Raw genomic sequence first — 26,489 nt, forward strand, 5'->3', positions numbered from 1 at the left:
GCCGCACGTGACCGCGGCGGCGCGGCCGGGCGCATGCGCGCAGGGGTTGGTGAGACGGCGTGAGACGGCGCGCGCCGCCCGCCCGCCCGCGCGGGGTCGCGGGTGAGAGGTCGGCAAGATGGCGGCGGCGGAGGCCTGAGGGGCGCGGGGAGGCGGCGGCGATGTGGTGGGCGTTGAGGGGAGTGCGGCGGCCGCCGCCGGCCCTCCGCAGGGGCCTGGCCAAACCGGCGGGCCCGCGGAGCATCCGCCAGCTGAGGGAGGCCGAGGAGGCCGCCCCGATCTTCCAGTACGCGGGGAAGGCGGCCAAGCGGAAGGACCGCGTCTTCGTGTGGGGCTTCTGCTACTCGGGCGCCCTGGGCGTCCCCAGCTTCGTGAAGCCGGACGTGGGCTGGAAGAAGCCGCGGCGGATCCAACCCACGCCCTACCGGCTGGAAACGGAGGAGAAGGTGGGCTCGGGGCGCGGGTGGCGGCTCTGTTATGTCGCGACAGGGCGGCGTTATCATTGCTTCTTGAGCAAGGGTGCACCGCCTCTGTCCGTGCCCATTAATCTGGGCAGGTTTCTTTTCTCGGCTTTGAAAGGCGTTAAGTAATCTGAGTTAAAGACTTCGCCGTGATTCTTTTTTTTTTTTTTTTATTGACGTAGTGGTATTAAGCAGGGTGTGGTTTGGTACAAGTAGAGTGGCATGCGATTTGGGAAATATATATTCCTTTGTCAGAGGCGTAAGAGAGCAAGAGTGTGAACAACATCTGTCGGAGAAAATGGGGCTCGTTTTCAGTGGCTTTCATGGCTACTCTCACCTTGACGAAATTGGAACCTTGTGTCGAAAATCATGTTATTCTTTTGTCTGCATGTTTCAGGCATCATGCTCTGCTGTCCAATTCAAAGAAGGTCCGAGCTTTTATACTGGGCTTTTTTTGGCAAAAGAAGTAAAACGGGGGAATGTTATTTTCTTAATGTCTCCTTGTGTTTGGTTTTTTATTGTCTATTGCTGATGCAGGTCAGCAGATAGGTCTTCCTGTTGTGTTTGAATGGGTCCAAAATAATGCAAAAATAAAGATGTGTGCACGCGATAACAAAACTCTAGGGCAGTCGTGTTGGACTTGAGTTCATACCATTGTGCTTATCACTGAAGAGTGTTTCTGATCATTTTTGCAAAGACCATACATACCATGAATTTGGGCCGTATTTGGATATAGCTGTCGTGGTTTAACCCCAGCCAGCAACTAAGCACCACGCAGCCGATCACTCACTTTGCCCCCAGCCAACTGTCCCCCAGTTTATATATATACTGGGCATGACGTCCCATGGTATGGAATACCCCTTTGGCCAGTTTGGGTCAGCTGTCCTGGCTGTGTCCCCTCCCAACTTCTTGTGCCCCTCCAGCCTTCTTGCTGGCTGGGCATGAGAAGCTGAAAAATCCTCGATTTAGTATATAAACACTACTTAGCAACAACTGAAAACATCAGTGTGTTGTCAACATTCGTCTCATATTAAATCCAAAACAACACTATACCAGCTACTAGAAAGAAAATTAACTCTATCCCAGCCAAAACTGGGACAGTAGCTTAATGAAGGATGAATGCTGGTGAACAAATAGCATGAGGTGAAACTTGTTTTTCTAAGCCATAGTTTATAAGTGAATGTTTTGGTTTTTGTTTGTCTTCAAAGATATCCTCTGCTGCCTGCGGTTATGGATTCACACTGCTGTCCTCTAAGACTGCAGACATCACCAAAGTGTGGGGCATGGGGCTGAACAAGGATTCCCAGCTTGGATTCCAGAGAAGCATAAGAGATCGAAGTGAGGATTGAAGTGTGTTAAAGACTTGCAGGGCGGCACTACAGGATACATGTGATGTGGGAAACTCCGTGTTAGAAGGCATGAAGGATGTCCAGGAGGCTTTGATGCAGAGTGTTGGGCTATGCTTTTTTTTTTTTTCTTTAAAGAGGTCTTTTTTTGGAACTTAGCTGTGTGTTTGTGTGCTTTGTAATTGGTCAAGGTATGGATCTGTTCTGTGCACTGCACTTACATTCTTACCTGGATATAACTAAAGCCTAAGTAACTACTTATTCTGCAGAAGTGTGTGTGTGTGTGTTGATTAAGGTGTTGCTTTGAATCTCTAGAGTTTGATGGTAGACAATGTAGTGGACTAGTTAATAAAACAATTTTGGCAAGGTGGTTCTCTCACTTCTGTTGCCTTTGCACCTATAAACTAACTTCCTTTCCCACAGAGATTTTTTTTTTTATCCAGTCAGTTAAATTTTTTGTGAAGCTGTAAGGGTTTTTTATTTTAATACCGAATTGCATTTTGAAGGAAAAACATGTTATTCCGTCATTCTGCCTTATACCGGGCTCTCAAACGTGTTTAAGATGATGATTTCTGTGCAGAACATTGCCACCTTCCACCTAAGACAGATAGGAAAACACAAACTTAATTCCCTTATAGCATGGCTGTCTCTAACTGCTTGAAAACATTCCTTCATAAACAATTGGGGAAAACCACGTTAAACGCAGTTTTTCTCTTTGTAGTGTATAAGAGAGTAATCCATTAAGGTATGGTGCATCTGATATGGGCAAAAGATTAAACTTTGTGGAGAAGCAGAAGAAAATTGCAGCTACTGTGCAGAATGCTGAAGTTTACAGTGGTGCTGCTGTTGTGCATTGCTGCTAGCACACTTTGCACGCAGCGAGTGTGCTTAAACAGCAGCTGCAAAATGAAGGGTCCACAGAAACCCAGTTCACTCACTTCTGCTTTTAAAGGTTTCAGCTCTTATGCTGTCTTGGTTCAGTATGTGCTCATGGCTCAGGAGTGTCTTGTCATTTTCTTGTTTTTCATCTGACCTGCAGATTATTTTGGCCAGAGAACCCAGAAATAGGTTAAATAGTTTTGCAGTTAGAGCCCTTCTAAGTGAGAGAGTGTTCAGTGTTTGGTAGGATCTGTTGAAAGTGACATGCATATCAGTGGGATTGCTACTGCTCTATATTTAATTTCCTACAATGACAAGCTTCCTGTTGGATGTGCTGCTCATTACTTGGTTTTACAAACTTATTTTGGTACCTGCTAGTCCCAACACCGTGTCCCTGTAGATGCTTCGTTTCCAGGGGAATTTGCAACCTTCTGACTTTTAGATGGTTGTATTTCATGCTCTAACTTCAGCTGTTTCTAAGCTAAACTACTAATACTTTACTCTCCCCCTCCTCTTCCTTAGCCACCTCATTGCCTCTTTTCTCCAAAATCCCTCAGATATCAGTGATGATTACTGCAGATCCCAGTAGCTTGTGTCACTCTGCTGGAAGGAACAGAGAGAGAAGAAAAGGTTTCTTGCTTTGTGACTTCCACATCTCTTTAGGCAGATACAAACTTTGCTGCCTTTCAGTTCGTGCTGTATTGCATGGCAGGCTCTCACCATTTGCAAACAGCCAGTTGTGATGCCTGTGCTTGCATCAAGTAGTGCCTTACTGTTAAAAGCGTATATGTAGTTTTTCTGTTTTTTTTGATGTGAAAGCAGTGAGAACTAGTTAAAGCACTGTTATGTGTGAGCAGAATACTGCTTTGAGTCCTCTGGGATTTGATTTCACTTGTTACAGTGGCTTTCTTTGATATCAAAGCTTTTTATCTCCCCTTAACCTTTTCCCTAGTACTGATTTATGTTTTGCTGTTCTTTTTTCTTCCCCAGTTTTTTTTTTTTTTCCCAGTTGGCTGTAACTGATTACATATTCTTCAAATTACTAAATCTTCTTTTTCTAGTACAGCCTGTCATTTTCTTTCATAAACATTAGATCTCTTATCCCCTATGGAGCCAGGCCAGCTAATGTTTCTTGCATTCCTTTTTTCTGAAGGGGCCTTTAATCTACTGTTCGTTAAATATGAAGCCCTAAGATTTTTTTTTTTTTTTCACCTTTCAGGCTGTCTTTTCGTGACTGCTGCTGTTGTACCTTGTTTGCAATATCTCCAGTTGCACAGAGTACTTAGTTTGTGCTTGGTGTTAAGCTCTCTGGTAAACCAGCCTCATTCACCAAAGTGGTTGAACATATGGCTGAAAGCCTCAGTTTCTCAGTTCTGGCCACCTGAAACCTTAATAACATTCAGCCTCTGGATATGGTGGATTTTTGATTAGGCAGTAATTATTGGCTTCAACCATCCCTATGGCTTTTAACTTCTTCCCCCCCTCAATGAATCCCAGTCAGCCTTTACTTTGGTTAGTATCTTGGCTTTCTAAAATATATCTGCTTTTGTAACAAAATACAAGTAAGTGTGTGTGTGTACAATAGGATCAGCAAATATATGATTAATTTGCTTTGTGGAAGCTACTGACTTTTTAAATTTCTCTCTCTTCCTTAAGCTAAGGGCTATGAATATGTCTTGGAACCATCTCCAATTCCATTACCACTGGAGAAGCCACAGGAGACTCGAGTCTTGCAGGTGTCCTGTGGGAGAGCCCATTCCCTGATCCTGACAGACAGTGAAGGAGGTACAGTATCACTTCTGCTGGTGACAAGGGATGCCTGACTATGCTTTTAGTAAAAGCTCCAAAAAAGATTGTCTTCTGTCCTTTAGCACTAGACCCCAGATGGGCTGTCTGCACTCTAAATGTGATGCAGGTAGCTGTTGGCCTTTTTGGGATTGCTCTCAGGAGGGAGAGCTCTGAGCTGATAACCATGCATTGAGCTCTGCTTGGCTCAAGCTGTAAATGTGTTGGAAGCTTTTTCACAAATGTTGCAAAATATGGTTTGTTTATCTAGCTCCAGGCCTTGTTTAAGTGTAGCCTATTTGTCTTGTTCTGTCAGACATGTTTTTGAATTCAGTTTTGGATGGCTATGCCAATACTATTGTGTTACTTTCCCATTGAAGCCCCCCCATTAATAAAAGTGATTAATTAATAGGCCTTTATACAGAAGATCCTGTTCATGAATTGGCTCTCTAGGTCTCTGGGAATTCTCTGGTGCAGTGGCTTCAGTGCTGCGCTGAGTGATCCAGTGCTGCTTATCAGTGGGTGAGCTGGTTGGTTGGTTGATTTAATGCTCCTGTGGGAGCGCTGATCTATTTCTGAGTCTCCTTGGCAACGGCAGGATGAACTAGGCAATTACTGAAAAACAGCCAATGGGCTTCAGGTACTGCTACTGTGCTTGCAACAGTATTGGTGGGTTATTGTTGACGAAAATGGATTCAGTCACTTCAATTTAAGTGGACTTGGTTTGAAGAAAGCTTATGCCAATTTTTACAGTACTGTGTTCCACCTTTCATACTGAGGACCACATGAAAATATTTTGTGTACCTGAAAAGAGGTTTTCAGGGGATTGGACAGTAATAAAACTAGTGCATTTTATCATTGTTTTTCAGTTTTCACAATGGGGAACAATTCTTATGGGCAGTGTGGCCGGAAGGTTGTTGAAGATGAAACTTACAGGTGAGAATCCAAAGATCCTGAGCTTCCTTGATGTTAAAAACATAATTGCATGAAAACGACACTACAGAAAAGCCTGGAGGTGGGAAAAATCTGGTAGTATAAGGATGCCATTTAAGATTAAGGAGTCAGAGAACAGGCTTTTATGCTGCAGGCGTCTTATAAATGTCCTGGCTTTAAACCCAGGCTGGGCACTGGCACTTTTCTGACCACATTCACAAAAGACAGAAAGATGTCAGCATGTGACAGTTTTCACAGTGCATAGTGAGAAAACCCAACCTTCATAAATTGCTTGAGGTAATTGGTGTTAGTAGTCAGTCTTTCTCCCTTTAGCCTCTCAGAGTGCAAGTGCCATTTCTGAGGGTGTTAGAAAAGGATTTAATGATGAAAGAGGCATCCTTTTGTTGAATCTCTTTGCTGTAACTGCCTTTGAATCTGCAGTGCTTTTCCTGTACACGGTTTTTGTGGGCCACACCAAAGCATATTCTCAAAATGCTCTGTAAGATAGTAGTGATGTAAGTGGATAGTGGGAATATGTTGAAAGTTACTGATTCCCTGGCAGGCCCTAGAAGAGATCTTGCTCATTGCTCTCTCTGTGATCCACAAGACTTGGCCTGTAGGGTTTAAGAAAATAGCTGTAATTTAGCTAGCTTTTTTTTTGCCTTGATACTGGAAGTTAGTCATTAGATTGTTCAGAATTCCTGTTTTTGTGAAAGAATGACATGGATGTTAACACTACGCTGTGCTCTGGGGTATCTGGTTAATCTCTAGTTAAGTGAAGTGTTTATATAGGTGCTGCAATATTATCTAGTATCTGTGCTCATTCTAGACTAGGGAACGTGTTTGAGGATTGCTCCCACCCCTAATTCCCATGAGAGGTTATATTTAAAAAGTGACAGTTCTTAACTTCTTAAATAAGAGTATGCAAAATTACTTTCCTTCTTTGTGCAGTAATTTTACAGTGGAACCATGCTCTCTGACTATATAAGAGAACATGTGAAAGAAGCTCTCTTCTTCTAATTAGCAAAGTGGCTTTCAGTAAAGGCAGGTCTACCTTCACGTTTTTCAGTTGCAGTCCTCTGAAATCCTCTGTGTTGCCTTTTCTCTTCTCGGTGGTTGGTTGGTGGTGTCCAGTGAAAGCCATCTAATTCATCAGCTGAAGGAGTTTGACAGCAGAGTTGTCCAGGTAAGAGGATCATCTGAACTGAATTCTGAAGGTGGATTGAAAACTGGCTGAACAGCTGAGCTCAGAGGGTGGTAATCATTGGCACGGAGACTAGATGAATGCCAGTAACTAGTGCTGTATACCAGAGGTCAATACTCGGTCTGATCCTGTTTAACATTTTCACTAATGATCTGGATGATGGGACAGAGTGTACCCTCAGCAAGTTTGCAGATGACATAAAACTGGGAGGAGTGGTTGATCCACCAGAGGGTGGTGCTGCCATCCAGAGGCTGGAGAAATGTGCTGACTTGAACTTCATGAAGTTGAGCAAGGGGTAGGGCAAAGTCCTGCACCTGGGGAGGAACAGCTCCAGACACCACTATATGCTGGGTGCTGATGGGCTGGGAAGCAGCTCTGCAGAAAAAGCCCTGGGGGTCCTGGTGGACCCCAAGGTGACCGTGAGCCAGCAGCATGCCTTTGCTGTAGAGGAGGCAAATGGAATCCTGGGCTGCATTAGGAGGAGAGTTGCCCGCACGTCAAGGGAGATGGTCCTTCCCTTCTACTCAGCACTAGTGAGGCCACGCTCAGAGTACTGTGTCCATTTCTAGGCTCCCCAGTACAAGAGAAACATGGACATACTGGAGAGAGTCCAACGAAGGGCCATTAAGGTGGTGAAGGGACTGGAGCATCTCTCCCGTGAGGAAATGCTGAGCGAGCTGGGACTGTTTAGCCTGGAAAAGAGAAGACTGGGGGGTGCGTCTTGGCAATGTGTATAAATACCTGAAGGGAGGGTGCAAAGAGGACGGAGCCAGGCTCTTTTCAGTGGTATCCAGTGACAGGACAAGAGGCAGTAGGCGCAAACTGAGACGCAGGATGTTCCCTCTGAACATCAGGAAACACTTTTTTACTGTGACTGAGCACTGACACAGGTTGCCCAGAGAGGTTGTGGAACCTCCCTCCTTGGAGATACTCAAAAGCCATCTGGACATGGTCCTGGACAACCAGCTGCAGGTGGTCCTGCTTGAGCAGGGGGATTGGACCAGGTGACTTTCAGAGTCATCTTCCAAACTCACCCAGTCTGCAATGATTCTGTAATGAAAAAAAAAAAAAAAAATCAGTATGCAGATCATTCAGTTGAAGCTCTTTGAAATGACGAGGTGATCTACTATATGGTTGCTTATAAAAAGCACAAGGTGGGATTTTGCTCCATGGCTCTGCAGAGCAGTTGTAACTGGCAATGCAGGGTCTGAACTTACTGAAGAATTTGATGGGAATACCAATGCAGCATTTGTTTGCTCAATGCATAGGTAACACCTGCATGGTAGGGAGGTTGTTCTGATGCCTCGTCTCTTCCTGTCCTGATTTCTTGCTCTTGTTCCTCTTTGTCATTTTTATATCACTTGGGAACTGTTTTATTTTGAGTTTTGTCTTCCCCATTTCAAAAGTGAGCTGTGAGACCGTCCACTTAGACTAGCCAGCATTTCTGTAGGGCAGGTTTCTAGGAGAGCAAGGGACTGCAGAACAGCATAAATGCCACTGAGTCTGTACATGGCTGCAATATTTCCAGGCACAGAAGCCGTTTGCTAGTGTGTCTATGCCACTGTAGCAGTACTCTGCGAGCAAACATTGCTCCTTTTCCATGCAGCATCCTAGAAAGCAAGGGTCATTCATTTAGATCCACGTGATGAGTGTGCGCCATGGTACATCCTAATGATGTTTTGAACTAGGCTTGTAAAGTTCCGTTTGGATTTTTCATTATTTTATTTTTTTCAAGGGGGTTGAATAATTGGTACCTGTTTGTACTTCGATGACAGCAGTTATGTGCTTAATATTCTTGGTAGTCGCTCTCTTAATTTGTGTATTAAATCCCTTTAATCTTTGGCTAATTTTTAATGTCTGCTTTTGAAGATCTTGGCTTTAATTCATGCCAAGCCTGTGGCAGACACGATTGCTAGTTCAACATAAATGTCATTTTGAGAACAGATGTGTTCCTAGAGCGCTTACATGGCAAGGAATCAATAGCAGTTTGTAGCTGGCGTTGAGAGCCATGTGGTAGCACTCTGGGAAGGGAGATCTCTTATCTACTCTTTGCTGTTTTATTGTGTTGTACTGCTGAGTCGAGCTTTCTGTTAACTAGGCCTTGTTTTGGATCTCAGAACAAACCAACTGCAGCATCACTTTCCACAGAGAAACTTCTGCTGTTTTCTTGTGCTGTATCATGCTATTCTTAGCCTTCCCTGTCTGTAGAGCCGTTTGATCAGGAGAAAAAGGTCAAAAGCTGAGCTGATGGGCATTGTAGAGGTTCATTGCTCAATTTGTCTGCCAGTAATGCTTTGTTAAATCGATTCTGAACACGTGACTTTTCCTGACCAGCTCTGACTTTTTGTTTGTGTGCAGGTTGTGTGTGGGCAGGACCACAGTCTGTTTAGAACCAAGAAAGGTGCGGTCTATGCATGTGGATGGGGAGCTGATGGACAAACAGGTAGGAGCTCAGCTCAGCGTGCATTTCAGTTGTTACGGATGCATGCGTAACCAAATCCAACAGGTGTTAAAACTGAGATTTATTCTTCAGTAAAAAGTTAGTTAGAAGTCCGGTAACATTTTATAAAACCACAGGCTCAATGATGTAAAGAGAATTAATACTACACAGCTGACTTAAGAATCCCCAAGATTTAAAGTGATGGCTCCAAAACGTGCGTATCGCTCACCTAAAAGCTGAGGGCTCTCTCCCTCGAGGAGTTACCTCGGGCGGTGCTCCGACCCGAGGGGGAGTCCCCGACTGCAGACCCGCTGCTCCCAGGAGGACTGATTCCACCATGTCCTCTGGCGGGACCCCGTTTATACCCCTGTCGAATCTGACCTGTGGTCATTTAGTCCTGTTGGCCAGGAGGGTCACCTCAGTGTACCTGGTGCATCTTGATTGGCCAGTTCAAATTTCAGCCTGCAGCCTCCAGGGTTTCCTTCCCCTTCTCCCTGCCTGGAGGAGTTTTGTTTCCTGCTGGCGGGATGGGGGGGAGGGGGGGAGCGTACTGCCACATCAGTGAATTGATGAATATAGCAAGCTGTCCTAATCCAGAGCTTGTGATGTATATTTGTCGTGCATGTGTGGACAGAAAGGGGGTAGTATGTTTCCAGCTGTGTGCAGATATTCTCAATACTCCTGTGTAACCAAACTGAGACAAGTGAGTTCATTTTTAGAGGAGCTTTAGGATGCCACGCTGGCAATCCAAGCATGCAGTTTGAGGAGAACGTGTCTATTGTTTAAAGCTTGTGAGGGGATGTGGAAGTGGCATGGGAAGGTTAGCTCCCTGGTTCTGTGCAGGCTTTGCCTTCCCGATTCTCATTTCAGGGTCTGTTTTGCTTCTTGCTCCTTTTGAACTGGCAGAGACCTTTGGCAGCTACTGCTGTCTTAGCATGAGATCTTTGGCCAGGCCCTTCTTCTGGTGGCTTCTGCTGTCAAAGAACTTCCTCACAGTCCTTCCTACTGTTTAGTCCTTCTGCTCCTGAGGCTGGGACCTACTGTAGCCCATCTTGTTTCTCTCATCTACATTCTGGCCTCTTTTCCAGGCAGCTCTTTGTCATGTAAAGTGTTTGCTTCCCAGCCTCTTTTGTCACTTCACTTGCTGTTGTCTAAACTGATTGCAGTGTGCTGTCACTCATGGCTCTCCTTGCAGAAGACAGGGTGCAGCCGGTTTGTGAAACTTCACCTCTGTTGGGTTGTCTGCCTGGCTTGCTTACTGATCTCTCAAACACTTTGGTCCATGCAGACAAGAGAGATGAGTGTTTTCCAGGTGTGATTGTATAAAGTTGTTTTGTACTCTAGAGAGGTAGCTTTGGCTAGTAGAACTGGTGTTTGTGGCTGCTTGTCCATTGAAGCTGGTAGTTAAGAGATATGGACAGAAAGATTTCTTTTGGAAGAAGGGCGACTGGGTTAGAACATGACAAAATGGTCCTATGTAGGTGTTAAAAGTATGTCTGGAAAAAAATTCTTTATCATCTCTTTACTTTTTTCCTTTCAGGTCTTGGACACTACAACATCACCAGTGTTCCTACTAAGCTACGTGGTGACATTGCTGGCGTAAACATTATCCAGGTCTCTTCCTATGGGGACTGTTGTCTGGCTGTTTCAGATGAAGGAGACGTCTTTGGTTGGGGAAATTCAGAATACTTGCAGTTGGCGTCTGTCACAGAAACCACACAGGTCAGTTGGCCTGGGGGCGTGTTTTTACATGTTTCAGTTCAGCTGCTGTGCACAGAGTTAAAAATTACACAATTCTCCCTGCTCTGGGTTCTTTTGACAGCAGTATAAATCAATATAAACTAACACCACTAGCAGGCCTGTTTTACCTATGCTTACAAAACCAATCTGTCTGAAATGTTTGTATAGCTTTAGGGCAGTATGTTTCCTAGCTATTGATAGGCAAAGGCTTGTGTCACCTCACCCCAGTTTGTTAGTCTGTTATAAAGGAAGAGTACACCCCATGTTCTTCTTTCCCCATCCCATGGACTTTGCATCAAACTGAGATCCAGCTCAAGTGCTTCTGCTGGTTTCAGGACAGGAATTAGTCTTTTGGCTGGCTAATCTAGAATTTTGAGTGGTCCTGCTTTGAGCATGGTGCTGGTGCGGATGACCCTTGGAAGTCCCTTCCAATCAACATGTGCGTTGGTGAATTTTTCATGAACAACCTTAGTAGGTTTATAGCTGAGTCCTAAACAAATGCCAGTGTCTCACAGATAAAAGTTTTTTGGAACAAACTTATGTGGGGCAAAAATATAGTGCTGACTTGACACTAAGCATTGTAGTACTGAGGTAATTAGGCAGATGGTCTCCTCTTACAGTTAGTGTAGGAAATGGAGTCAGGGAATTAATTAATACTGAAGCTATTCTTGGCAGAAGGCTAAGAGCAGACAGTTTCATTAGTGTGGCTTCAGTAAAATATGTACCTTTGTTTCCCATGGCTCTCCTGATGTATCCTTAATGTAGGGCTAATTACTGAGACCCGTAAGGCCTGAATACAACGACCAGGTTAAGTAACGTAGTAGTTTCCTGGCTGGGTGCTTGATGGAGGTCAGAGGGGTTTGAAATGGATGAATGGCATGTTTGCCAAAGCAGGAGTTTTAGGTACAATATAGATGGAGTCCAACTGTGGAATAGCAGAGCTGGATATTATTTGTGAAATCAGAGGCCACTGTTTACATGTGTCCAGCTGTGCGGGTTTCTGTTGTGTTGAACTGTACCAAATAAGAGTGATTTTCTTGAAGTGATTTTTCCCTAGTATGTTGAAAAATGCCACCGCAGACCAAATTTTAATGATCTTGTCCATTGTGAAAACTTGCAAATATGCTTACCTCTTGACTTTCCCATTGTGTCTGACTTGGGGAGCAAGGGATATAAGCAGACGTTAAGCATTCCCAGCTTTATTGCCATGCATGTAAGCTTTCCAGTGGGTAACTTTTTCCACTTTGTCCATACTCTCAGCCTTAAATGAATTTCGTGTTGTTTTTTTAATCTTGGGAATTGCATTCATTCTGTTATTCAGGCAATAAAGGTTGTCTATATTAGGAATTCAGTGTGTGTAAGCTCTAACCAGAGCTAGAGAACAAGTTAAAAATGTGTGTCTAGTTTGCAGTTTACTGTGTCTAACAACTAACTCTCTTGCAACCTCATACAGGTGAATGTTCCCAGACATTTGCCATTCAAGATTGGAAAGATAAAGGAGGCTGCGTGTGGAGGGACTGCCAATATTGTGCTAACGGGTGAGTTTGCTTTTATAATCGTCCTCTTCAGTGCAAGGCCATGCAGTAGGTGGATTGTAACATCATGGAGCAAGCATCTTGTTTACTGGAAACAGGAAAGTACTGTCTGTTACGAGGAAAGCTGGGAGACCGAGAAACCTGTGATTTAAGAATGTACTAGGGAAGTTGTTTTCACTAGCTGCAGAGCATTGCTTCCAGTATGTGCTGTTGTGAGCACTTACACAAACTAGAACAAGAGCATGGTTGCTGCTTGCGGTTCTGATCTCGTTTGCTGATCACACTTGCCATGTGTGGCCTATAATGAAGATGGATATAGGGAGGAAGTAAGGCAACACTTGAGAGAAAGAAGAGCCCTTCAGACTCAATATAAATCTGACATGTAAATAAATCTTGATAAACTAGGCCGGAAAGTAGAGAGTTCTGAGAGCAGTGAAACTCTGCAGCAGGCTTCTTAGCAAATGCTGCTTTGGATTGCCAGTGGCCAGGGGAGCACAGTTTGAAAGTCACTGAGTAAAGGAATGAGGGAGGGGATTGTACTACTTTTATGAAGGATCATCTCAGGGAAGACGTTCATATATATGTGATGTGGTGGTTGTGATGACAAGACTTTTGAGCTTCTAGTGTGAAGGGAGCGGAGCTAGCAGACGCAGCAACTTACTCTGTCTTATGCTGTCCAACTGCTGCCTTTCCCAGGCACCTAGTTTAAGGCAGAATGCCAGGCCAAGTGACTAGCCTACTGCGGGTTTGGCCATGCCTCAAAGGAAAAAGCGGTGATAATAAAACACTCAAGCTCTGTCCCATCAGTCAGTAAGCTGAAGTATTTTATCCAGCCCACACTGTGTTGGCATTATTTCCCCATGAAAGTTTTGCCTGTGAAGCTTGATCTGCTTGCACAGCTTAGGAAAAAATTAAGGCATTTGGATGGGAATGCATTGTTTGCAAATTTTAAATAATCAAAAGGTGCTAGACTGCTCTGGGAGAAAGGAAAATATCCCTTTGGATCTGATTAACTCTTGGACATGGCATGAATTTCACAAGCGCAGACTTTCTTACAGAATGTATTCTTATTGTAATACAGAAGAAGGAAATGTTTTCGTCTGGGGATATGGAATTCTTGGGAAAGGACCAAACCTAATAGAGACAGCAGTGCCAGAGATGATCCCACCCAGTCTTTTTGGCTGGTCAGACTTCAATCTGGACATCCGTGTTGCTCACGTTCGCTGTGGACTCAGCCAGTTTGCGGCACTTACAAGTAAGTTTCTAGTCCTACTGTTGTGGAGAGGTCACATTGCTGTATTATTGGCAAGCAGAAATAAAAAAAAGTGCCCATCTCTTTTTAAACTTAGAGCACACTGGAAAGCAACAGGAGGGGCGGGCAGCACGTTTACAAGTGTCAGCATGGTTTCTAACATAGGTACTGCGCTAACTTATGCTTTAATTAAGAACGTGTTATTCTTCTAAAACAAACAAAAAATTTCTCTCAAACAGGAAACCTGGGTAGGTTTCTTCATTTCCTTGTACAGAATAAGTCAGGCAGTTGCACTTAAGAAGCAGCAGGAATTTATGTGATAAATGAACAAACTAAAACTGAGTCTAAATTGGAGCTCGATGTCAGGGCTTCTTGGCTCTTCTGACCAACTGAGTTAGCAATCTGAGGTGGGAAGACCTACACATTTACACTGGTATGTAGACCCTGTACTAGATACCAGCCTTTAAAGGAAGTTTTGAATTTCAAAGTCATTTAAAAATGGGCAGCAGAGGGCAGCAGCACAGAAAACCAGTGCACTTGATAGCTAAAATAATAGTTTACTAATGAAAAGTGCCAGGTGCCAACGTGCTTGGTCCTTCTTGGGGAAGTGGTATGCATGACACTACTAGCCTGGTTACAGGGTGCTTGTAACTGGTCTCCCCCTGGTACTCAGGAAGCGTTAGAAACTGCATTCTGATTAGTTGTACTTATGTTATAGATCGTGTTTTGATTGTCTCTGCTGTGGGGCTGATCTGAACACTTCTGAAATCTACATGTTTTGCTGAGGAGCTTAAAACTCTCCAATTCTGTTGAACACAAGTTTTTTCTTTTCCCCAGTTGTCATTAGAAGGTCACTTCTGTCAGGCAGCTGAATAACCAGTCCCCAGGTGATGGCTTGGGACAGATTTTAACTGCACTGCTTACCCGATTTGCTGTGGTGATAGCTGATGTGGGTCAGCTGTAATTGTCTAACTTCCAGCACAAATTATTCACTTCACCACAAATGATTCCCTGGAATCTCTTCTGCTGCACTCTTTCTTCAAATAAAATTCCAAAGCAAGAGCTGTAAGAGGGGGAAACAAAGACTTGTGCCCAGAACTTGCTGCTTGTCCTGCTCATTAGGCATCATTTTCCCCAAGCACAAGTACATTTATTGTACTTGGAACTAAACTCGATGGCTTTCATACTGCATGTATAACCCTTTATACTCCCAGAAGCACTGTAGCCACACTTGCCAGCATGACAAATAGAATTCTTCCTTTTTAATGACTCTGCCCTCTTTTATTCCTTTTATTCTTTTTTTTCCCTGTACAGACAGAGGAGAACTGTTTGTATGGGGCAAGAATCTAAGAGGGTGCCTGGGAACTGGAAGAATGGAAGACCAGTATTTCCCATGGAGGGTAAGGATGGTAGTATTAAGGCCAAGACTATATTCTTTAGCTAGGCTTTGTTATCCTGAGGGCAAGAAACATCATTTGCTCTGTAGTTTTGTTGAGTAATTTTGAAAGAAGTGGAAGCCTAAGAGGACTGTGGAACTGCTTTGTTTTCCAGAGGTCCTTGCGTAGCCCGCGTAGCGATGGAGGTATTCAGTAAAACTTTTAGTCTGCTATTTCAGTATCGATTTCAGATCCCAAAGCAACATCTGGTGCTGTGCCATCACATCTGAACAGTTCTTACCTTGCTCCTGTCCACAGTCTTCTACCTGCTACCCCTTGCTGCCTCTTCCCTCACCTTCTAACCTGCACTTGCTTTTGCACGTGCTGCAAAGAAAACCACTGGTATTGGTCATCTGACCGGAAAGATTTGCATTACACATCTAAATTAGGTGAACATTTTGGTCATGGTGGTCAGACTATAGTGGCAGCAGGTCCACATAGGAGTGGGCTTCCTTCCCCTGCTCCTCTTCCAAGTCAAGCAGCTATGGTGGTGGGTCACTGGACTGACTGTGTAGTTACAGTAGGAGATCCTTAGCCACTGAACTGTTTTCATAGCTGTTTCGCAATGCTTACAGTTCCACTCCCTTCTCTCACATGGCTCTGAGAGCCAGACTCTGTGGGTGTAGAAGAGTCTTTGGCTCTGGAGTTCAGCACTCAGCCTAACAGATGTTCCCAGGCTCCATGAAGGCCAAGTAGGAGAGGAGGGAGGTAGTCAGTTGGACCACCCTGGAGTCCCTTTCCGAGTGTCTGAACTTGCAGTGAATGTGTTTGCCTAAAATCACACTGCTGCGGCTGAGTGGAGTTTCTGAATTCACCAAGCATGGCACGTCCTGGTTTCCCTAAGCGTGGACATTGAGGGTTATGCTCCCTCAAATAGCCAGCTCCTGCCTGACACTACTATGGCAATGTACCAAAGCCAGGGCAGTTACCAGGATACTTGTCTGTGACCTCCTGCCCTAGAACTAGCCATCTCTCCTCTCCTGTAGCTCTAAGGAAAAACTTGTGTTTGTAGTCTCTGCTTTCCTTGAGTTTCAAGTCAGCTTTAAGTGAAAGAGCTATAACTACACTAGTCAGTGAGCTGGGTCTGCTTAGCATCAAAGCAAAAACTGCCTTAGGCTGAGTTGAGCTTTTGCCTTGTTTCAGTCCTTGCTGATGAGAGAAGAGGCAAATCCTTGTGGTGCTTGGGCAGATCCTCTTCCCGCTGTCTGGATTATGCACTGTTTGGTCATGCTGTTTTTGCTGCTGAACAGATGGGCTCAGGCTACAGTCTCCTCACTGTCTGCTAGTGAGCCCTCTCTTTCTGTCCTTCCAAAGGTTTATGTGCTTCTGTGAAGGGAGAAGGGGAATATTTCACAGCTCAATGCACAAGCATGTCTGGTGCTGAATCTTGCTTTCTCTGCATTTTCAAGACGGTACTTTCATTGGTACAAGTCCCTGTGAAACCAAGTGGCATGTTAAGCAGAAGGAGGATGAGAAATAGGAAATATCAGGTGCAAAGTACCAGCTTGAGAAATAATCCACTCTTGTGTGTCTGATCCAGGTGACTGTACCCGGCGAGGTGGTGGATGTTGCGTGTGGAGTTGATCATATGGTAAGCATGGTTAAGTCTTTTACCTAGTAATATTGCTGGGCCTCGGCGCTGTGCTAAGAAGATGGGGGGACTTGGTGATGAGCTTCTTGGAAAGGAAGACTCATTCCATGGAGCTAAGCAAGAAGTGACTGTGAGCAGAGCCAGCCACAGCAGTGCCTGGGTGTGTTGTCATCTCTGCATCATTGGAATGGTCCAGCCTGGCTGCAGGAAGGAAGTACGTTCCCTGAGGAGAGTGGAAAGGCAAGGAGTGGTCTGGCTGGTTCATGATGAGCTCCCAAAGAGTCTGAGGCCCAGCCCACAGCTGGTGAGTCCCGCTGTGCCTAAGGATGAAGAGCATCTCCATCAAGGAAGACTGTCATGAGATGAAATCTGTAGCACAGGACAGTCATTTATGGACACTTTCCCTGTCACCAGCTCTGGGGTGTCAGCATTGGGCTGAGGCAAACTATTTCTCAAGGGAAAGGGGTTCTTTTTATAACTATTTTTCATGTGGCAGAAAAGTCATGCTGCCTGTTGGAGTCCAGCACAGCTGTCCTCGGTGTTCACCACCAGCTGCACTCTGCCCAGGCTGCTGTTCTGTGCGGAAGCCGGATGCGCAGCCAGTGGCCTGGAGGCAGCAGTGTGCTCCTAAACCCTGGCTGTTGCAGGCTTTCCACGTGGACTCTAAAGACTGAACACCCAAGGAACACATTCGTTAAACTGGAAGAGTGAGAACTTGTTTGCAGGGGGAAAGTACTGTTAAATAAGACAGCATGGAAAGATAAATCATAGGCTGTCTATGCTGCTGTTGCTGTGGAAGGACAGATTTATAGTGCCAGTAGCAGCCTAGCCTATTTATGGAGGTAGGCTGGAAACAAAGCTCCCTCTTGGCTACCTGCAGGGTTGGTGCTTAGGCAGTGGACATGAGCAGTGCTCCCTGCTTATCAAGTACTTTTGTCTTCATGCGCTGATCACAAACCACTGCCTTTGATTTTCTGGGGAGTCCCTGCACTCTTTCTGTCTTCAGGGGTATGGTGGCTCTCGGTTGCAAAGAGCCCTTTTAAATTAGCCAGGCTTTTCTGTAGTGCCTAGCAGGGGGAGGAGTCTTAATGGGCAAGAAGCAGAGCCTTGTTTCTTGGTACCTTAGCAGAGAAGTTGTGGTGAGTGCGTTTAGGACCCAGTAAGCTGATGGAGAGGGGGTGCAACAGCTGTATGTACCTGTAGCAGGCACTTATCAAATCTCACACTGAAGTGTGGGAAACTGTCTCCTGTGAAATACTCTATAAACATGAGGCAGAGTTGTATCATTTCTCTCTGTGTGGGATACTTTTACTGTGTAAATTATTTTGGCAAAATCTAACCTGATATGTTTTTAATAAAGTGATTATAAACTCTTCATCAGTAGTAATGGGAATATTCTTGAGCTTGACTTCACACGTGAGCTGCTCTGTCTTGCACTCTGCATTTAAACTTAAGCATTTTGGTTCACACTGATCTGACAGGAAACCTCTTCTGTCAGCTGAGACACCTCCGCACCTGCAGGGATGATACCGTTGTGGGCTAGGCACTGTATCCATGGTCCCAGGGGACACCGCATACTCACATTTTGGCTCCATTAGCTGAAATTCTGTATCAAATCTGTTGTGTAATTACCAAAACTCGGGGTAAACTCTGCCTTTGATGAAATAAGGCTTGAAGGGCTTTGCTTAAAATATAGGAAAGGTGAAACAAAGTACACAGAAATAGAGACAGATATATGAGTTATTAACGTTGCTGTGTAACTGGTATTGCTGTGGTGGGTTAAGGCAGAACAAGCAGAAAGCTACCGTTAAATTGTGGCAGACCACTGCTGTGAATTCCCATTAAGTTAGCTTTAATTTATACCTTATTCTACATGTGACTTGGGCAACTTGAGCTGCCCAAACATGTCTTGTTGGCCTCACGTGAGTAGCTATGCCCTTTTAACATGAGGAAGCTTATTAAAGCATTGAAAACAAATATAAAAAACTATGGTAGGAAAGGTGTTACAAACAATTCCCTTCGTGGATGTTGCTGTTTGAGGAAGGCTGCATGGGATGGCTGGTTAGTGCTTGGGAGCGCTGCAGGATTTTAGCTGCTTGTGTTCAGAACTGTTTCCTGATGCCACTTGGGGCTGGGCCTTTTGGAGAGCTGGGATGAGAATTAATGCCGTTGTACCCGGTTGTGTTGCAGTCTTGCTGTGCAATAAATTGCAAAATCTGTGTGTTAATCAGATAGATGCCAGCAAGGTCTTTAGCCCTAAATAGAAGTGTTGTGTGGCTTAATGCAGTGGGAGCGTTTGCACTTTCGTTACAGTGGCTGTGGGCGTTCTTGAGCACGCTGCTTGATGGGAGCAAGGTTAGTGGCAGAGAGCCTATGGTCTGGCAAACACCAGCGCTGACCCATGTTTTGGTTAAGGTGGTGTGGGAGGTTGGCTTTGGCCAGGTGCCCACCAAGCTGCTCTGTTGCTCCCCCTCTGTCAACAGGGCAGGGGGAGAAAATATGATGGAAAGCTTGTGGGTTGAGATAAGGACAGGGAGGTCACTTACTTACCAGTTAGTTACCATCATGGGCAAAACAGACTCAACTTGGGGAAATTAATTTATTTCCAATGAAACAGAGCAGGATAATGAGGAATAAGAACAAATCTAAAACCACCTTCCCCCCACTCTTCCCTTCTTCCCTGTCTCAACCTTACTCCTGACTTTTCTACTTCCTCCCTCTCCTTGTTCACTGACCTTGGTGTTTGCATGGTTGTTTCTTTCTTCCAGCTGCTGTTGCACAGTAACTTTTCCCCCTTCTTAAATACATTATCCCAGAGACGCTACCTCCATTGCTTATGGGCTCGGCCTTGGCCAGCAGAGGGTCTGTCTTGGAGCCGGCTGGCATTGGCTCTGTTGGACATAGGGGAAGCTTCTCACAGAAGCCACCTCTGTAGCCCACCCTGCTAACCAAAACCTTGCCATTCAATACAAGCAGGCATTGCTGAAATTATTTGATTCACAAGATCAGACTAGAGCGTGTCCAGAGCCATTAGCGAGGCCATGGCAGCAGTCATTTCATTATTCATAGTGTCTTGCCCTACTTTTACTTACTTAAAAAGTTAGATATGGCCTGAGACCCCCAGGCCCAACACCAACTCCCAGTGTATTTGCATATGCTCAACAGTTATGTACAGCATTTAGGGGTCAGCGTGTGAAGTGGACGGCAAGAGCTTCCAGGGTGGTGACAAATGTAGTAGGACGCTGCGCTGCCTGTCCTTGGCTGGGCAGAGACCTGCCTCCAAGCAGGCTGCTGGGTGGGCGGCAGAGATTGTCCTGCCTGTGGGGTGGCTGTGTGGGTAGGATGGGTCAGCAAAAGCCTGAACAGGCAGCAGAGGCCAGAGTTGGATGTCAAATATATTATCTTTCACTTTTTTTTTTAATCAGCCTAAACATAGGGCCTGATGAGGAAAACTTCTGGGACTGGGTGTTTTTGTCCCCGCCATCCCTGCTGGGGCAGAGCTGAGGCCAGACTGTGCAGAAACCCAATGCAGCAGACCCTAGCTAACAAAAAGTGCTCTCTGTAACCCTCACTCCCAACCATTGCTACCTCCTTTACTGTCAAAACCCAACCCTATGATGTTCCCCATCTATCAGCTGTTTGTACTCTCCTCAGGTAAGAAACAGGCTGTACTTTCTCTTCCTACATAGCCCAAACCAACCCCATTGTCCTCCTGGACCACAAACAGGGACTACCCGTGCACTTGTCATGCAGCTATAGGCTGTGGCCAAAGTAGCAACGATGTGACCTGTGGGTGGGTTTGCTGCTCTCCTGCCCTGCCTCCAGCAAGTCTTGTGTTGCAGCTGAAGTGCTGGTGGGATGCGCTGAGCTCGTGGTTACCTGGGCTGGAGCTGCAGTTCCCAGCTCTGCTCTTATACCGGCAGGATCCTGGAAGCTGTGCCGCTAAAGCTGAGCCCACTTTCCTCTGGTTGCTGGGGAAGAAGTCTGAGTGGTAGAAGGTTCCTCGGAGTGCTAACAGAGGGAAGACCGTCTGTAACGCCATGTTTTCTAATTGCCAGCATCATACTGCAAATGTTGACATGCAGGTGGAAAAAGGTGGACGTTCGTAGGCCCAGCTGCCTTCTGCATGATCGAGAGGTTGTGTGCAGGCTGTGCAGCATCAGTGACAATGAATGGGAGATAGACAGGAGCATCTCTGAGATGCAGCATCTTGGAGAGTCCCCGGCTGCAGTAGAGAAGCAGGCAGTGTCTTCCAGGTGAGTGCAACCTCTGAAGCAGGTGAAGGCTGGACACTGGTGACGTCTGGCACTAAGAGGAAGGCTCCTACCCTGCCTAAAGTCTTACAGTTACAAAATGGGTTCACTGGCCTCGAAGAGGAGCCAGATGTGCCTTCAACCAAAGGCTCTGGTCCACATGACCACCAGGAGGAAAACACACTGAAAAAAGAGCAGAGTTTATTTTTAATTTCCTATCCTAGATCCCTTGGCCTTGTCAGCTGTCCTTGGGGGCTGCACTTCTCTGGTTTGTGTGCTGAGAGCAGCTCAGCCTATTTTATCCCCATGTTTTGAAGGGAGTCACACTCCCCCCCCACTGCAGACCCTTCCCACCCCACTGGGCAGCCCCTGCTGCTCCCTCTGGGTCCATCCCAGGTCCGGATGGTCTCCAACAGCAGGTTGCAAATTCGGGACCACAGAGACGGAGATGAGCTGGGTCCAAATGTATTTGGAGATTGGTGGTGGGGCTTTTGGCCATAAGAAAATCTGAGACTGTGGATGAAAAATGTCCATGCCAGATGCTAATGAACAGCATTCCTGTAGCAGTGCCCTTCCCTGTACTGCTAGGAAATAATAACTAAGGCAAATGTTTTATTTTTTAAGAAAAAAAAAGGCTCAGAAAAATAATAGAAAAATAAATACACTCTCCCCCTGCCCTGCCACCCCTTACATATCAAAGGCAACCAAAAGCTGAGCTTTTTATGCTGCCACCCCCATGACCACTGGGCCAGGGCCATGCTGTGGTGTAATGACCTGAGGTCATTACAGGTATGCACTGGAAGGCAACTTTGCATTATTTTGTCCTTCAAAGTATGGCAAATTAGCCAGCCCAAAATATACCTGCATCCGTAAATATACCTGCAGCGAGGGGGATGGGTACAGGCCAGGGATGCACACGGGGAGCAGCTTAAATTAGAACTAAAATAACCTACTTGATTTCGCATTGATTAGCAAGCGTAATTCGCCCTCCAAACATCACCGCGCTGTCAGGTTTGGCTTAAAATAGCCTGAAAGCACTTCGGGACAAGACACTCGCATAGAGCTGTGTACATGTGAAGCTCCAAGCATGTTGGTGGTGGAGCAGGGCTGCCATACGTATTAGCGGCTTTGGGGGGTTGCAGTAGGGAAGGGGTGAAATATTCCTGCCCAAATGCTCTGTCTGCACCCCACCATGCCAAGGGGCTGCTGGCAATTCCCTGCAGGAGAGCTGGCCCTGACATGGCTCCCGCAGCCCCTCGGCTGCCCCATGAGACCCCCCCATGGCGAGGCTGGGCTTCTCTATCGGCAAACTGCCTAACTGGGAATAAAACACATGAAAGCCCATAAGACAAAGATTATTTTAGGCACCTGCTACATTACAGCAAACTCTTTTTCTCTACAGCATCCTTCAAAAACAAATGACTCAGAACTAATAATTAGCCTGAAACATTCTAAATACGCCTGAAATAATATTACTTTGTTATGACTCATCAGAATCTATTTTTGTAGCATTTTTTGCAAGGGGCCGGAGCCCCTCCCCCCGCCCCCCAGCACCTCCTGCTAAGCCTGGCCAGGTAAACAAAAATACTAATGCTAAAAAACTCTTAGTGTGTGCAGTGTCTTAGGGGGGGTCTAGGCGCCAGTTAGCCTAAATCCTGTGTATTGACCCTAAGATGCCAGTTGCTTTTGCAGGTAGCTGCAGGCAGTGCTGAGGTTGTATGGCAGTGCATGTGTTGATTTTTATTTTTTTGAACCCCTTGAGGGAACACTCTGCATTAAGGCTGCATTCCAGATTAGCAATCCTACACTAAATTCTTATGTGCATGCTCTTACACTTGACCAGAAGAGTCAAAAATGGCTTATGCTAAAAAGAAGATACTTTTCTTGACCACAGTTTATGTAGCTGAGCTGCTTCCCTTTAAACATCCAGTGTAAATTGTTATAATTGTGATGGGTTGATGATACATCTAATTTCGCTGGGGTTTTTTTCTTGCACATTTCAGCCACGTTCTTCAGCTCCTCCTTGCTGAGAAGCGTGTGGCAATGGCACTGTGCAGCTGCATTGCTTACCAAGACTCAGACACCACCCAGCAGCAACTGCCCTAGAACAGTCTGCGAGGGGATGACATTTCTCCCCTGCCCCTGTGTGGGTGCTGCTGGGGCTCTCCAGGCTCCCGGGTGTCTCATACTCTTCCATGAGCAGGTAAAAATTAAGTCAGTCTTGCAAACACACCAGCAGTATCCCACTGACTTCTTATTTTAAGGGAAGAGGATGGGGCAGGTTGGGTGGCTCCCAGAGAACAGCTGCAGGATGGAAAAGATAGTGGCGGGTACCATCCCCAGGGGGTAAAATACACCCGGTAACAGGTCCAGGACACCAGAGAGCCCTGGGGACATCTGCTGACCTTCTGAAATGGGTGTATGTAGGCAAAGGGCACTGGTGGGAGTAAGGCCCAGCATTGCCATAGGTTGACAAAAAAAAAGAGCTACATCTTATAGACAATGCCAAGCTCTGCTTTATTTTCATCAGTTTGATCAGTACAAAAGCAGACAGCGTATGTTTCACTTTTTATTCTTTTTCATTTTAATTAACACTTTACAAAGTACAAAATATACTGTCATTTATTTTGGAACATTAGGATTTTTTTCTTTTTTTCTGTTTTGTTTTTTTTTTTTTTTTTTCCATACAGTACATAAATCTCAGCTTTTCAGCATAAGACCAGCAAAGAAAAGAAGCGTGTGCACTCGCTGGGAAAGCAAAGCATCCACTTCTCAGCTCCACACTTCGTGCCCAGAGCACGAGCCTCAGCTGCTGCCACCACTCCCTCTGCCCCATGGCACAATATTCCCCCTTGCGCAGAGGCCGGCACAAGGGCCGCTGATGTTTTTGGTCTCCCCTATGCCTTGGGCTGCTGACCTCTCAGCAGCCGCTGCCTGGCCCCACCGAGCGTAGCCGGCATTGCCCGCACGGCCAGCCGGCACGAGCAGCCTTCCCACGACGGCAGCTCGGAGCAGGGGGTACACCACGGGCCCCTGCACAGGGTGACCCCACCCCCCATCAGTTTGCATTAGTTTGGTAATTAAAGGGAAAAAATACACATTTTTTTTGCTCCACCCCCAAAGGAAAGGCTCCCGTGGGGTTTCTGAGAGAGGTGAGCAGGGAGGAGGGGCTGCAGGAGGTGGGGGTGCCCAGGGCTGCCCGTGTCCCCAGCCCGACTTCAGCCAGTTTGGTGGGTGTCTGAGGCCAGAAGTGGTATTTTACTTACAGAGAAAATGATACATAAATAACTTTTTTTAAGAAGGTCCTAAAGATTTGTGTTTCCTCCCCGGGCTGCCCAGCATGGCCGTTCCAGGCAAGCAGGGAGCAGAGGGGCAGACCCTGCTCTGAGCTGGGCAGCTGCTGCACCAGGAGCCTTTCTGCTCTCTTGGCAGTTCTAGAAATTTGGTTAATGCTATGGCCATCCTGGGCATCTGGGGAAAGGTTGGGCTCCTTCTTAAGTCCAAGAAAAGGGGAGAAAGAGAGAAAAGCTTAGTCTTGTTCAAGCCAGTTGAGACACTAATAAAGTGGCGATGCACTACAGCCATGGAAGGGCTGACCCCCACCCACCCAGCTCTGAAGGTGCGCAACAGTGGAATTACACCGTAAACCTGCACCGTGACCCCACAGGGCAACAGCTCGCTACATTTTAGCCCAGAGGAACGGAACTAAAAATCTGTCCCTAAGCACTGATGAGGACAACGAGGCTCCCTCCAAATGAACCCTCCGGGTGCCTTACGGTGCCCAAAGAGCAGGAGACAAGCGACGTGAGCCAGCGCCGTGCCACGGGGCCGCAGCCGGACACGTTTGTGAGGGAGGGCTGCAGATCCAGAGTGAGTTCCCCGGGCACTGCGGCACTGAGGAGACCCCAAATCCCAGCACCACCAGGACCTGCTGGCATGGCTCGGTGGTGGGAGCAGGTAAGTCTGTTCACCAAACTGAGGTCATTACCCCCCCTAATTTTAGTGAAAACAAGGGGACAGCAGGCTACCTGAGGAGTTAATGGAGAGGGAGGGAGACAGGCTCTTCCAAAGGCTGAATCGGAGCATCCAAAGCCGGATCCTGCCGTGAATCACTGCCCGGCAGCCTCCTTCTCCCCTGCCTGTCCCAAGAGCCATGGCTGTCCAACCGCTTGGGTCGGCAGGATGAGCGTCCCCTTGCTGTCACTGCTGTCCCCAGCTGCCGCAGAGGCAGCGCAGAGGAGGAGGAGGATGGCTGCCAAGGTGCTCAAACAAATGGCCCACACCTCAACTTCGTGTCTCACGAACCCCAAATCCAAGCCTGCAGCCCACGCACAGGGGAGGGACGACAGGAGGAGTGACCCAGCCACAGGCAGCGGGGACAGGGGACGGGACCACGCTGGCTGTGACACTGAGCACAGCCCTGGGCTGGCGAGGGGCAGGCGAGTGCCACCACCCTCTGCATTGCCAGGCCCCTCATCCCGGCACTAACAGCACTCAAACACAGTTCTCGCACCCCTACTATCAATGGCCATCGGACTAGCATGATTATTTTTCGCAGCAGTAGAAGCGACGTTGTCGGGTGAGAGGCAAGGGCAGCCCTGGCTCCAGCACAACCAGCAACACCGGGAAAAGACTTTTCCAGTGCCTCTGAGGAGCTGCAAAAGCACCCCTGCCCCAGGAACATGATGTGCTCCTCCGTTCCCCCAGGCTATCAGAGCAGTTCACAAATACAGAGCAAATAAAAACCTGGAGGAAGGAAGAACTGAGACAGTGTGGCTTGGGCCACGTGGGGCTGGGAGAGGGGACACTGGCAGGCAGGGTTTGGAAGAGAGTGAGGGCACGATTCATGTTTTATTTCTACCATAAAACTAAAACAAGGCCAAGGTCATTGAGCTGGAGCAGACAGCGTCTGTTCCTAACGGTCAAAGGAAAAAACTGTGTGCTCCTATTGCAGCGCCGTCCTTTTCGTACACTGAACCTCCCAGCCCCAGCACTGACCCCTGCTAAACAGCACCAACCCACAAACACACTGCGAGGGAAAACAGACGTGTGCTCCCAGAAAGGAGGCATTCAAAATTCAGTGATTTCTTCAAGAACAGGACTAGTTAAATAGCCTGCCTACGCGAATGACATGGCTGGCTGGGAGAACCCTGAACACCCATGCCTCAGGGCTGAGCTGCGGTGGGAAGGGTCCCTGCACCCCCCTACCTGGAGGCAATGCCATCCTAGGAAGGTTTGCAGTTCCCACAGTTGTAGCAGCAGAGCCAGCTCTTTAGGTAATTTCAGTGACCTCAAAAATTCAAAAAAATCACAAGGCTGGCCTTAAAAATAATTACAAGAAACAAATGCAACAAAAGGTTGTGGGTTTTTTTCTCCTTTGCCCTGTGCATACAACCCCCTCGCCCCTTCCTTCAGCTTCCCACATGGCAAATGCTCTTTCGCTCTTCCCACTGACCACAGACCCAAACAGGAGACCACTGGTTTTCTTCAGCAAAAGGGAAATTCCCTCCACATCTCCTTCCAGCTGATGGGAATGACTCTGCGCGGGCAGTGAGGACACAGAGGGCGAAGCGGCTCCATTTGCCAGGGCTGTATCTCCCGTGTGACCTGTTCCCCAGAGCAGCCTCCCGCCAG

General features: G+C 46.7%; 1 protein-coding gene across 1 annotated transcript; it reads left to right on the top strand.

The window, feature by feature from the left end:
* Nucleotides 1-90: 90 nt before the first annotated feature.
* On the top strand, nucleotides 91-23,001 carry RCC1L (RCC1 like). Its single transcript, XM_052804968.1, is given in 14 exon segments — nucleotides 91-446; nucleotides 1,670-1,799; nucleotides 4,343-4,471; nucleotides 5,341-5,407; nucleotides 6,539-6,590; nucleotides 8,967-9,051; nucleotides 10,589-10,770; nucleotides 12,242-12,326; nucleotides 13,405-13,578; nucleotides 14,890-14,975; nucleotides 16,552-16,602; nucleotides 20,661-20,689; nucleotides 20,691-20,858; nucleotides 22,859-23,001. Coding segments are annotated over 14 exon segments (1,626 nt in total). The 5' UTR covers nucleotides 91-161; the 3' UTR covers nucleotides 22,962-23,001.
* The last annotated feature ends 3,488 nt before the right edge of the window (nucleotides 23,002-26,489 follow it).

Source organism: Harpia harpyja, chromosome 12, assembly GCF_026419915.1.
Source record: "Harpia harpyja isolate bHarHar1 chromosome 12, bHarHar1 primary haplotype, whole genome shotgun sequence".
Classification (NCBI taxonomy): Eukaryota; Metazoa; Chordata; class Aves; order Accipitriformes; family Accipitridae; genus Harpia; species Harpia harpyja.